The 14,099-nt window shown below is 29.8% G+C and overlaps 2 protein-coding genes and 1 long non-coding RNA gene across 17 annotated transcripts in view; 2 read left to right on the top strand and 1 right to left on the bottom strand.

Moving 5' to 3' along the window:
- LOC122271033 (putative serine/threonine-protein kinase DDB_G0277449) overlaps positions 1 to 14,099 on the bottom strand; it is a 116,600-nt gene that overhangs the window by 24,539 nt on the left and 77,962 nt on the right. The gene's annotated exons all lie outside the window — the stretch shown is intronic.
- Lamtor2 (Late endosomal/lysosomal adaptor, MAPK and MTOR activator 2) lies at positions 51 to 6,446 on the top strand. The gene is made up of 3 exons (XM_087164076.1): positions 51 to 454; positions 3,355 to 3,517; positions 5,619 to 6,446. Exons 1-3 carry the CDS (start codon positions 387 to 389, stop codon positions 5,766 to 5,768), a joined length of 381 nt encoding a protein of 126 aa, XP_087020202.1. The 5' UTR covers positions 51 to 386; the 3' UTR covers positions 5,769 to 6,446.
- LOC139426617 (uncharacterized) overlaps positions 13,675 to 14,099 on the top strand; it is a 90,096-nt gene continuing 89,671 nt past the window's right edge. For 7 of the 15 annotated variants that reach the window (XR_015433750.1, XR_015433745.1, XR_015433744.1 and 4 more), the window contains exon 1: positions 13,962 to 14,097. This is a non-coding gene — a long non-coding RNA (uncharacterized LOC139426617). Of the gene's footprint in view, positions 14,098 to 14,099 lie in introns of all 15 variants that reach the window. The other 8 variants (XR_015433743.1, XR_015433752.1, XR_015433742.1 and 5 more) reach the window with 8 other exon arrangements.

The following is a 14,099-nucleotide window of genomic DNA, read 5'->3' as shown; positions in this document are numbered from 1 at the left end:
CATCGCTTATCAGAATAACATGTAGTAAGCAGCTGCAAACTTTTTAACCGGAACTAGAGTAGGTGCCGAGCTTGAGATTGTTTACATTTCTATTGAAAACACCATCCATAACGCGAAAATGATCAAATAATTGTAACCACAAACTTCTTTTTTTCTGTTGCCAGCAAGCAAAACTATTATTCATTTCTTTTTTCTAGTTTCTATTTTCTACCTGATTGGAGCAACTGGAAGACGGGCAGATTTAAACAACCGGTAACGTTTTAAATCAACAAATAATTTGTCACGATCAGGTGACTTACATTTTTCATAAATTATTGAAAGGGTCTGAAATTAGTTAAAATTTGTCTAAAGTTGTTAAATTTAAAACTAATAATACATTTTCCATCATGTTAAAACCAAAAGCTTTAACTCAAGTTTTAAGCCAAGCAAACACTGGAGGAGTTTCAAGTACTCTGTAATTATTTCATTTCATATAATTACTTAGTGTCTGTCAATTTACGAGTATAAGATCATTTTCCTTTTCTGTCTTATTAAATGTCCTTAAAATGCACCTAATTTTATTTATTGTTTATGTGGGGTTTGAACTATATTTAGCTACCTTATTTGTATTTTCATTTGAGTAATTGTCATATGTTAAAATTATTGAGAAATGATGTAAGTTAACACAACTTCGTATGTCTTATTGCAAGGAGCTAGCATGTTTTTTTTTTCTTGAATGATTTACAGTGGGAGAGGTTTTCGTTATGAGGGTCTGTGAAGACACTGGAGGGCAGTTATTATAGTTGAATAAAAATATCATTGGTTCATTTGAGAAAAAAGGTAATAGGGTGACCTGGGGTAATTCCTGATCAAAAAACGCAAACATCTATTTTGTGAAAAAACTATTCAAAATAGAATTTTAATATTTATTGGAAGTTTGAGGCTATATGAGATGAGTCCAATGCCACCTTCTTTTGTTTGAAAATCTAATTAGAATTTAAAAGATTTTAAGTTTTTAGTGATCAGGAATTACCCCTGGTCTTGATCATTTCTGGGGTAATTCCTGATCACTTCTGGGGTAATTACTGATCACCAGTTTTTATTGTAAAGGGGCTGTTTAAAAATAATTATATAATGGTAATTAACAAATAAGACATCAAGATCAAACAAATAAACCAAAAAGATACGTTTAAGCAGTTAATAAAATGATTTATTTAAAAGCAAGAAGAACAATTAACACATTAAATTTTCAAAAATCTTTGCATCGTGCCATACACTTTAGGCAATCAGCCAACTCATTCTCATGTTCTTCTGAAATATAATAGAGTTCCCACATGGGTTACTTTTGCTGGATTTTTTAACTTCATTAAGGGAAAGTGTAAAGTTAAGTAAGGTATGTCAACAGCTCTGGCAGCAGCTCTCACACTGAAATTTTCATTTTCAATCATTAAAAGAAATTCACTAATTTTGTTTTCTAGAAGCCGAGTATCCTTTTTAGGCTTATAATTTCTCACCATATTTATACTAGGCTAATTTATAAACTTAAAAAGTATTCTAACAATTATACTAGGCTAATTTATAAGCTTAAAAATTATTCTAACGATGTACACACATAAAATTAAGATAGGAGCAAGGTAAGACAAATCAGAAATGGTGCAAATCAGAATACAGTCTTGTATACAGTTAAAAACAAATTTTGTGATGACAGTTAAAATATATTTTATAGTTGTTCCACTTAATAAATATGAACTGTTATTTAAGAAAAGACAATTAGGTATTTATAAGCTATTTTATATACTATTTATAAGAAGAAATGACAATGATCAGGAATTACCCCAGTGATCAATAATTACCCCATCTGTAGGGGGCAACATTTGATATAGTTTCCTATAATCAATTATAATGTTTACAGTAGATGTGAAACAATTAAACAAAAGCTTACACTACTTTTATATCAAAGAAAAAGAAAGTGACTCAAAATATTTATTATTAAGAGAAGGAGGGAGATCTTTGCAGAAATGTGCATATTTTGAAACCCATCTTTGAAATGGAAAATACAGAAAGCAGTTTAAAAGATACTTATTTTGTTAGATTAAACAAAAAATTATTATTAAGTAAATGTAGTTATACTCTAGTAAAGTGTACAAGCATTCTTGTCCATGTCTTAAATTTAAAAAAAAATAATTTTTTAAAAATAAAACTTAGGTGATCATTATTTACCCCAGAAACAGAGTGATCGTGAATTACCCCGGGTCACCCTACTTCTGTATAGTGATCTGTTGCGCCAACTATAATTGAAAAGGCGCCAAATAGATTTTAAACTCGTAAAAGCTTTGAAAATAGTGATGGTTGATGTAACAAGAAATCTTACCAATTTGAAAATTTCAGGCTGAAAATCCAAGTCAAAAAAACAGAAAGCATTGGGAAAACTTTATTTAATATGCCAAGGACTACTTTAAATTTAAATGGTTTAATGGTAACGCATTACTAAAATGCTTGCCAAGTTGTCATCTTGACAATGATTCTGAAGATTTTGGTGACTTATGTTCCAAAGTTTTTCTCCCGTTTCAAGGCTCAAGATGCATTAGGAAATAAGATACTCTACTATCTCTTGGAAGCCTGGTTACTTTTCTGCTATAGTCTGGGTTATTCTGCTCTCTCTATCTGCTATACTCTACTATCTGCTATAGTCTTTTCTGCTATATTCTGCTATAGTCATACAGGGGTCTGTCTAGGCCAAATTTACTACCGTTTAGCGGTACCTTCACAAATTCAACTTAATGAAAAACTGTAGTTTTGCACAATACTTTTTCTTAAAATTTTATTTTTGTATCCCTCAAGAAACGATAAATCCATATTTTTGTTTTGAATTTTTAATATAATTTTTAATTTTTAGAAATTATGTCTAAATTTTCACAAAATAAGTACCTCACAGAAAAACCTAGACCCCTGCAATATATGAATCAAGATCAAGCACCTTTTATTGCTTTAGAGTTGCATAGCCTCATCGAAAAAACAGAACATAATTAATTAGTTGTACATAATTAATTAAACCACTGCAATCGTGTGATGGCACTTTAATGTCAGCAAACCAAACATCTGACTTTGTGAATTTGCCATTAAATTTCATTGAATGATCCAATATTGCAGAAGTCTGAAATTTAAAAGTCAGTAATGACATAATTATTATGTAATTACTTGAATTTATTTTAATGCCTTCTTTTCGTCAGAATAAAGTAACTGTAAATCTAAGAAGTCTGGCCATTGGGTATTTCACAACATTATTGAAAAATATAATCAAAAATTTAAATTGTCGACATTTTCATTGGTAATTTACAAGCGTGTTTCTTCTAAATCCATTGTATTTCATTTTAGACTATTAAACAGAGAAGGAACCTTATTAGCTTATTCTGGTTATGCTGGAAAAGATGCAAAACTCACTGCTGCAATCACAAGTAACATATGGATGACATACGAAAAAAGCGGATGCACTGCCTTTAATTCGGAAGCTTTGAAGTTTATTATTATTGATTGTGAGGTAATAAAATTTTATTCATTACAATAATTTTTTTCCTTGACACTAAACATTTAATATTCATTCTAGTAGATATTATTTATAATAGCTTTGCCTTTTACTTAATACAATTTAAATTTTTAGGAAAAAAAGACCCAACAATTTTATTTCAAATAATTCTTTCTTCCTTTAATATTAATATCAAAAGTACAATAAAACTCCAATATTATGCGCTAATTAGAAGTTTTACTCGTTGCTGCTCCCAATTCAGAAAGCATATTCTTGATTAAGTTATTTATAGGAAACAGCATGTAATTTCGACAAATAATTATATTATATTGATTCTTTGATATTACTGTTTTTTAATAATTTTTGCCTGCAAAGCTATACATTATTACAGGTGCTTCTTTTAACCATGTTTAAAATTGTCCAGCTTGATTTGCACTTAAATTGAGTTTTTTCTTTACTTTAATACAAATTTATGAAAGTCAAGATTTATATTTATTGTAATCTGATACATAAATTCTAATTATCCTCAATTTTGATCACAATTGAAACCCAAAATTTATTTTTACCTATTCTAGAAGCGAAAGCAAGTGATATATTAAGAGGCATATCTACACGAATTTTCAATTAAGATTTTTAACAATCTGTTCATAATTATTTTTATTCTAGAGTGACTCATATTTAAAGCATGGGAGAGTGACACATTTGTTTTCTGTTGTCATTCCCATGGAAGGATTGCTACGAAGTATTTTTCTTTTTATACCGCCAGATGGCATTCTTTTTATATTTGTATGTGTTTGTTTTTTGTTAATAAACTTTACTTTCTGTTTGAATCTCGATCCACGGACTACATTTTCATTACATTATAAATAAATAGCAAATCACAGCTTTTGTGATACCTTGACTATGAGTAACTACAACTTTTTTTTTAAAAAAATTTACTTATCACAAACTACTTTCTGTGAATGAAACTTCTTTTAGGAGATGCATTTTGCCGAACGAATCAATTTGCACTTTTGTTCCACATTAAAAGATTGTTAGAAAAAAATTTGTAAAGAAGAGTGATTTATTTTGCTTTATTAAGTATTGGGTATTATAAAGGATTAATTGATTCATTTTTACATGAGCAAATCTGTTATTCTAAATCTTTCTTTCAACCTTTAATTTTATATGATTTTGAATATTTAATTCAAGAAATGTTAGAAAATTATCAAGTACTTGTAATAAAGTAAATTGAAAGTTACAGAGCAAAATAAGTTTCTCTTTGTCGCAGTAACTTGCTCATAGTTTAATTTTAATCATGAGTGTACATTTCCATTTAAGAGCATGGATATGTTATGAGTGAATTGATAAACTGGTTTTAAATCATAATGGTTAAATGAAATAAGGTTTCGGCTTCAGAGACATTCTCTTTGTACAGTTAACAGACTCTCTCTTATTAGTACCCATCGAATATGAAAAATTAATTACATTTGAACCTTGTTTCTTCACTAAACTTACTCTAAAAGTAATTGCAGGAACTCCTACAAACTAGTTTTTTTTTCTTGCTCTTTTTTATCACACAAACCATTACACTATATTTTCTAAGAAATGGCACAGTGCACTACAAAGTACAAACAAAAAATTGCAACTGTAGTGATTTTATTACTTGTATGTTAATTCCAATCATTGTCCATTATATGTCAATTCCACACTTGTTCCAATACCCTGAGATGCACCTGTCTCTTTACAACTTTTATTTTATTTTTTTAAATTTATTTTTGTCTTTGGCATTGTTTATAGAATTGTTTGATGAACTAACCTGTATTATGAAGTATATTTGTGTTCAGACAGCATAGCAAATTTTGGTTCTTGCGCCATCTATGTTCATGGAAAAGCACTATTATCATTTATAAAGTCTTATCTAAAAATGCCTGTGTCTAGTCTGTAACTGGCAATTTTATTTTTCAAATGACTATAAAACATTTATAGACTCTTCGTACATTTTTTTTACAGTCTAATTTAAAGTACTTTTGTAAGAATCCTTATAAGTGTACCTGTAGATATTTTTTATTTCTTTTACAAAAAATATTTGTTTCATAATTTATGGTGTGAGCTTACATTCATTATTTTCATGTAGGATGGCTATGTTGCAGTTACAAGTGTGGCAAATTTATTGCTTTGCCTCCAAGCTGATACATCAGTAGATCTTGGAATACTCAAGGCCAAAGCCGAAGCATTAGCAAAATACCTAGAAGTTCCATTAAATCAAGTTTCTTCATCTGTGTAAAAAAAATTTATAATTTAAATGCAAAGATTTTTATTTTGTCTTAGGTGGAATTTTAAATCTATTTAAAAGTAAACCTTTTTAAGTAATATATTTTATTTTCCATTTTCATTGTCTGATTAATATTTAATAAAGGTCAGAATAAGTTCTTAATTTGTTATATTTTTTAATAGTGTAAATAAGTATGAAAATCTTAATATATAGAAATTATATCTCATGTTACAAACTGTTTTAATAAAATACATGAAATAAAATTGTTACAAAATATTGAATAAAACAAAATCTTTATTTTTTTCACTTTAACTTTTTCTAATTATTTGTGTCATTGCTTTTGAAGTAGAGTTTTGGAAGTTGACTGTTTCGAAATGTATATTGAAATGTAAAATAGCACTGACAATTATCGCAAACAATGCTCAGCTACTGATCACCCCTTTTAGTATAAAACTATTTCGTTGTTGAATTGTTTAGTATTCAATTCATAAATTGGAATAATTACTGTTAATTTCAAGTAAAATGAACATACTTTGATATTTTAAATTTTACTTTCTCATCATTAAGATTTTGGAAATTGTATGTATAATTTTGTTATTTTAATATTGTTTTTTTATCAAGTCTTCTTGTTTTGCTCTTTTGAATGGTTTAAACGCTGTAAATAAAAATAAATGTTTTGATCCTTTGTAATATGTAGTTTTTACTTTTGTATTTAGTTATTTGAGTTGTATAATAAATCAAGATGTTATAATATTGCGAAATTTTGTTTTTAAAATCTATTTTTATTACTTTCTTAATGCTTTTTGAAATTGCTATTCTTGAATATTTTTTCACTGCAGTAAGTGTCTTTTTTTTTCTAATTTAAGATATTTGTAAATTTACATGAAAGTAATATTTTATTTAATTTACATTTTAGCTTTACTGATAGCCGTTAAGTGCACTCCTGAAGCGTTTCCATTGTGCCAGATCACTTCCACCATTGCCTGATGCAGATCACTAATTTCTACATATTTATTTTATGGGTAATACAAATGATCAAGTAAATCAACGTTGTCAGTTTATGGCAATGGAACTAAAGGAGAAATTGCGGCAGCTTTACAAAATTATTTCGATCAGCATAATCAGACTACTCAGAACTGCTTTTGACAAAATGCCATCAGATAATTACAAAGTTGTTATTAAAGCTGACTAAACACATGCAGGCTACCACAAAAGAAAATACAATGCACAAACATTGGATGAGGTGCCTATTGTTAAAGTTGGTGAAGAATTGACTTGCCGCGATATGACTGTTCATATAGATTCACAGAAATTTTTAGAAGTACATTTTTCTTTACAAAAAAAAAATAGTACATACATTATATTCCAAAATAAATAAGATATTTATGAAAATACATATTAAATATTTAAAAAAAACTTGATTATTCAGTATTAGACTTACATCACAGTACACTTAGGACAATTTTTAAAAATAAAAGTGCAACAAATAAATTTGGTTTGCTTTACATGCTAATTTCATTCAAAATAAAAAAAATTTCAAAAATCAGTAATATTGCTCAAATTTTTTTAAAAAGTTGAAAAAAAATAATTATTTTTATTTTTGAATATTTAAAAAAAAAATAGTTTTGCTTTATGATTATAAAGAACACATCTAGAAACTTGAGCATTCAATTGCTCATTGTGAACCTTCTGCTTGTTTTACGTTGCTTAGTTCGTGTTCTATGTTCCAAATTAAAACAGTATTGACATAGTTTGATCATGTGTTCAGGTGATTTTGAGAATCAAAAAATATATCACCTAAATCAGTTTTATTTCGATTTCACCTAACAAGCTCTGATTGTGAGTATAAATTTATTACTCATGTTTATTTATTATTGTTGAAATGAGAAACTCCAATGGCACAAAATATGTTCGATTAATTTAAAAGTTATGCTACTAAAATGCGTTTTCCTTTAGAGAGTAGTTATTTTAATTCGAAGGTTTTTTTCTTAAATTGGAGGTGTCTACTTTTTAATGTTTTATTTTTTAGTTTAGTAAAAACTATTATATCAAGCTAAAACTTAGAAGTGTTTTTAGCATAAATTTTAATACATTTGTTAGATATTATTTAAAAAATAACAAATTTTAATCAAGAAATTAGTGATATTTGTGAAAATTGTATTTGCTGTCCAATGTGTGAACTACAGAATTCTCGTGGAACGTTTTTAGGTTCAATATTAAAAGTCTAAGTTTTTGTCTGATACTATTGTATTTTTTCCAAATGTTTTTTTATATATATATATATAACCGTCGTTGAACAGCTGACCCAATTTTATAGGTTTACGACTACTAATGTTCAACTACGTATCCTTGTAATTTTGAATCCAAACCATTGGTTTGAGCACGGGAACTCCTGGATCGATTAGTGGTAGAAATTTGCCTTCGTGGAGGACTTTTTGATGAACCTAACCCTCATTTGCGTTACATGGAGAGGACCACGAGAACCTAACGCGGTTAGCCTGGCTGCAAGGGGACTCTAACCCATGATCCGTCTACCACTGAGAATACTTCACGTCAGCACTGTGGTCGGTGCAAGCCGGATGCGGAATTCGTATCGACTGGGATTCGAACCCTGTTCTAATCCCAGTTCTAATTCACCGCTCTACCCCCTGAGCCATCGCGACTCAAGTTCTTTGGTTTACAAACAAGTTTAAGAGAGAAATATCCCGCTGCAATTTTTTTTAAATGCCTATGACATAATAACTAAATAATAAAGTATGTGATCCATAAACATCTATTTTGAGTTTTTGATAAAATAGTCGCATTTCATTTAAACTATTTATAATATAAAATGCTTTTTAGTAAATTTCGCAGGAGAATGTAATGAGAATTATTTTGCTAACTAAATAGTTTCAATTGATAATACGAGGAATTTAAATATTAATGCAAAGTTCTCAGTATTAGAGCAACATTAAAAAGAAAATTATTCATTATTTTATTATAAGATCTTTAATATATCTACTACATTGAGCAATAATGGAGCAATCGTGAATTACAATGTACACAAAAAATTCGACTGAGTTCATCATGAATATTAATTAGAAATGTTCTTTAAAGAAAACTAACGCTAAGTAGGAGACTTATAACCTTGCTTGGTGTTCAAAGAGTCCATTCAATTAACTTCTTAATAATGACCAAGTTTTTATTCCAAACAATAGAAATGTGAAATCCAAACTTGCATATTTTTGGATTACATTATTCTTTTCTTTAGATACGTTTGTTTTTTAACTGTTTTACTTCCTTTCGCTTTACTAATTTTCCTAAAAAAATTTTTTTTGAGGAATAGCCCATTTTTCCGGAAAATTAGTAATACCAATCGAGATAGAGTGTTATACAAATTAAAAACTGTCTCCATTTTTTATTATTTAGAAAACATTTTTCTGACCTCTAATTCAGTAAATTTAAAAGAAAAACCTTATTACAAAGTATTTAAGTCACCATTATTAATAAAAATTTCAGAGATGAAATTTATTTCCAAAATAAGACACCCTCGTATTACTATCATATAATTTTCGACATGCATCCCACAAGTTATCTAAATCCTTACTAAACTGGTCTTTTTTTGTCAAAATGCCATCCCAATTGGGATGGCATTAGGCAAAGCGTTCTAAAGGTATCTTGAAACTGTCCTAGTTATGACATCATTAAGCTATCTGCAGGTGAGACATTTTAACACGCAGATGACATCCGTAGGACATTTAGCGGTAAATGTAGGACTTCCTCTGAAAGTCACAGAATCCTAAAGTAAAGATGACAACTTTAGGATGTTGTAACGAAGTCAATGTGCTGTATGGGTAGTACATAGCTTAAACTTAATTCGTGCACAAAGCCGCGGGATGCGTCTTTGAGGATGATTTTCAATTTTTACAGAAACTCATCTCTTTTTTTTTCTTCAGTTCTACCCATAGGAGGAATACCTTATCTGAATGCTTAGAATCTGCATTAGCCCTTGTGTCTCCCAGTGTTATCTTCTATCGATAGGTGCGTAAACAAAATTTTTTTTTCTACGAAATATAAATGTTTCAGTTTTTAAACAGGGACAATTAAAGCACTGGTAAAAGTTAGTTATTCAGGTTTATGATAATTCAATTTTAAAAAGCCAATAGAACTGTGCAATTTTCGCGCATACTGTTTACGTCATAGAAGAAGATTGATGTTTTTTAGAGGGATTAAGCATCAGAATAAAATATATTAGAAAATAAAATATACTTGTTTTGAGATTACTGAAATAATTAAAAGATCTTGCTTTTTGATGGAAACTCAGCTCACTTAGTTACAGTTACAACAGCACAGGATTCATGCTAGGAACTTAAATAAATATGGAAAATTACCGGAATATATCAGAATCATAGAATTTTTTTCTTTTTCATTTACTGTTACAAATGTTTTTTTTTTTTTTTGGTTATTCATGTTTCTTTCTTTTTAATTACATTCGGAAACTTGAACTCGGAAGTATTTGACCTTGTATATTTCGTTTGTGAAGTTTGTAAATTTAACGCAAATTTCGTTTGGAAAAATACAGATGTATATAAAAATGATTTTTCGTTTAGTTTTTTTGGCTGAATATTTAAAACCAAATGATGTAAAAATGTCACGACTTAAATTCAGGTATATCAACTTGCTCCACTTTGTAAAAATGTATTTTCTCGTAGTAACGTAAATTATGTTTCTCTTAGGCAAGTATTTTTTATTTTAAGTATTTTTTCCACAAAACTCCTATCAAAAATGCAAAACATCATATGAAATGTCACGACTTAAATTCAGGTATATCAACTTGCTCCACTTTGTAAAAATGTATTTTCTCGTAGTAACGTAAATTATGTTTCTCTTAGGCAAGTATTTTTTATTTTAAGTATTTTTTCCACAAAACTCCTATCAAAAATGCAAAACATCATATGAAATGTCACGACTTAAATTCAGGTATATCAACTTGCTCCACTTTGTAAAAATGTATTTTCTCGTAGTAACGTAAATTATGTTTCTCTTAGGCAAGTATTTTTTATTTTAAGTATTTTTTCCACAAAACTCCTATCAAAAATGCAAAACATCATATGAAATGCAACATTATTGTATCTATTTCGTGGTTACTATTTTAAGGCTCATGCTTAATTTTTTTCTATTTGATGTATCACCAATTTCTTAAAACATTCGCAGAAAGAAAATCAGTTTTCATCCCTGGTTGTTTATTGAGAAAATATTGGAAATTTTATGAATGACAATACAACAATTATATTCTCATATAACAATTAAAATAAAAACACTTGACCTTTACATATTACATTGTATTCCTTAGATTTCCCAAAAATAACACAGAATAATATCTATAATTATCTATTGCAAATAACATATTGTAATTCATATTGTGAGTATACACAACGTTTGTCTAAATATTTTGAAATTCTTTTTTCTTTTTCTGAAATAATCAAAAAGCAAATAACTTCTTCAATATTCAAACAGTCTCCTTCGAAATTCAATTAGCCATTTGTTTCATATAAAATGTGCATAAATTAACAAGTTCAAGGGAAATCAAATTATATCGTCATTAAAGTCGAGTATCTTTCCATGCATAGTAAGCGTTTTGTAGGAAAACAGCTTTTGTGAAGTAATATCAAATTATATAGTAAGGACAATTTTAAAAACAATAATTAATATAATTCAGTCGTAATATTGCTAATTCCTTTGGTAATATTACCTCCAAGTACGCCGATATAAAAACTGGTCGTACCTTTAACTTAAGCAATTCGAGGACCAGGAGTGGTTATTAAGTTACGTCTGATGTCACTATTCTGATGAGTTCGCGCCTTTTTGACACTGCACTTCTTCCTTTTCTTCTTCTTCTGTTTTACTGCTGTTGAGTCGGTCTCTGGGATGGTAGTTGAGACTCTTTTGTGTTGTCGGGAGTCACCTCTGGCACAGTAGTTTCCATAACTGAATTAGTTGGGTCTGTCCAACACCTCCTAGAAGAACGAAGGCCTCAGCACGGATCAATTTAGTAGTCCGACGTGACGAACATAAACTGCGCAGTCGATGAAAAAGAAGAAAGATGTCACCACATTTGGGCTACTAAGTTGCGCAGTGGTGGAAAATACGAGAGATGTCATTACGTTTGGACTACTAAAGGATCAAATTTCTTGTTTATGGTAACCCGTGCTAAGGTCTTCTCTTTTCTAGGAGGTATTGGTCTGTCTCTGGGATGGGAGTATAGAGATTGAATCCTCTATGTCAGTAGCTACAACTGGGGTAGGCTCCTCTGGAATTATTGGAATAACAACAGTAGTTGTTGTCTGGATGACAGTTGAGTCTTTAAGAGCTTCCAATGCTTCAATAGAGTAAATCCACTCATAATAGGCTGGATATACATTGGGGTTATTAGGAGCTAATTTGAGTCCCGCAGTGGACTGATCGTTTAAGACACGGTTCCCAGTAGATCACCGAAGTCAAGCATCACTGGCTGCGGTCAGTGTGCGGGTGGGTGACCACTTGGATCAGCCTGCGTAGGGACCGAGGGTGTGCGGTATGGGTCCTCGTTAAACTGTTCTACCGTAAAGTGCTCGACTTCGCGTGCAGGTCGTCGGGCTACCGAAGCGGGGGAGCCATCCCCTCCGCAGAGGATCAAAATTGTGATGGAATGTCTTCGGATCATCCTCAGGGATGTTTCCCAGACCGTCGCCAATAGCCCATTGTGCAGCTCTAGTGCGACGTAAATGAACAACAACAACAGGAGCTAATTTGATTATCCTTGAAGATTCATCGACGTTAGCTTGAAATTTCTGAATTTGTCGATCAATCCTTTCCATATCCACACTTCCGTCTTTATCACAAAGGACGAGGAACTTGATTTTCTTTCTCGTCCGCTCTTTAATGGCTTCGTGACCTATGGCTTTATCCAACTTTAGCAAAACTGCTGCGAATAGTACGATCTGTAACATCATAGTTCCATGCTTCAGAAATTTCTGTTATGCTTTCTCGTACTTTGATTTTTGTCATGGATTCCTGTATAAAATTCAAACAATAAAAGGAAAAGTATTGTAGTGCTTTCTCTATAAGTTAAGTGGCTGTATAAATCATTACAAGGTCATTTCCCCCATAAAATGCGTTAACAAGTTTGAAATATTTTTGTGAAATAGTCTTTATTACTTAGCTACTACTTAGCTTCACAATACTTTCTCACATACATAAACATCTTATGACAAATGATACGTTGACCTCATTCACATTTTTTTTTAAAAATTACTTAGATATAAATTTGATTTTGGAATTTCTTAATTAGAACATAATACATTTTTCAATAGTTTAGTCAAATATAGACTCAGAAACGTTCAAATATGATTAGTTATTAAGTTTGTGATAAGTTACATAATTTAAATAATTTTCGTAAAATTTGTTTTAGCAATATTTTTGTTTATACAATATTTGTCTAAATAATTTTTATAAGATCAAAACTTTTTTTTTTTTTTACAAACCATAGTCAAGTTAATTTTGTTTTGTGCCTAACTTCGCAGTCTTGATTACAACGCTGCATTGCTCATAAAAACATGCAAAATTAAGAATTATCTATTGATATTTAGATAATATTTATCTAAGTATAACGCGATCTACCGATTTTTTTAAAAAAAGTTAGACAATGCCTTAAATATTTTAGCAATTTTTTTTAAAAAAAAGTGTAATCAGTGTTCTGCTTCAATCAAATCAAATTCAGGCTTTTTTTTATTTCCCTTTAGTTATAAGTAGTAGATTCTCAAGAATGGTTTATTTCAAATAAGTTTAATCTAAAAATTCAAAAGAATGTTATTCTAAGAAAAGCATGCCTCCATCAGAAGTTGATCCAAAATTTTGAGGGATTAATAACGGATTACTTGGCCTGTTGGAAAGCGGATATTAGTGATTTCTGTTTTGAGAATTTTAAAATGTAAAGACAACCCTCCATATATAATGTTCAATTTTTACAATTTCGAAAATATTTGATAAATTACGAAATGCTTTTTTAGCTTATTCACTTATAATTTCTGCAATTGTCAGTATATGATACTCAGACATACAAAACATATGTTGAAAACAGAACTTTTAAACCTCAAAAACGTCAGTTACAGGGAAAAAAGGACAAGACACGTCAACATGTCACTAAACGACGAATGTGATATTATGTTAGATTTAGATTTTTCGAATTACTTTGTTCTATCTATCAAAGCAGATGGCAGAGACGCAGATGGCAGACAGTAAGAATCATTGCTTCGATAGTATATAAATAACTACTCAAGACAGCGTTTTGATACTTTTTGAAAACTCTTTTGGTTGCTGAAAAGT

Source organism: Parasteatoda tepidariorum, chromosome 5 (genome assembly GCF_982258835.1).
Source record: "Parasteatoda tepidariorum strain Cologne lab strain chromosome 5, Ptep-v5.0, whole genome shotgun sequence".
Classification (NCBI taxonomy): domain Eukaryota; kingdom Metazoa; phylum Arthropoda; class Arachnida; order Araneae; family Theridiidae; genus Parasteatoda; species Parasteatoda tepidariorum.
This window is presented reverse-complemented; position numbering and strand designations above follow the sequence as displayed.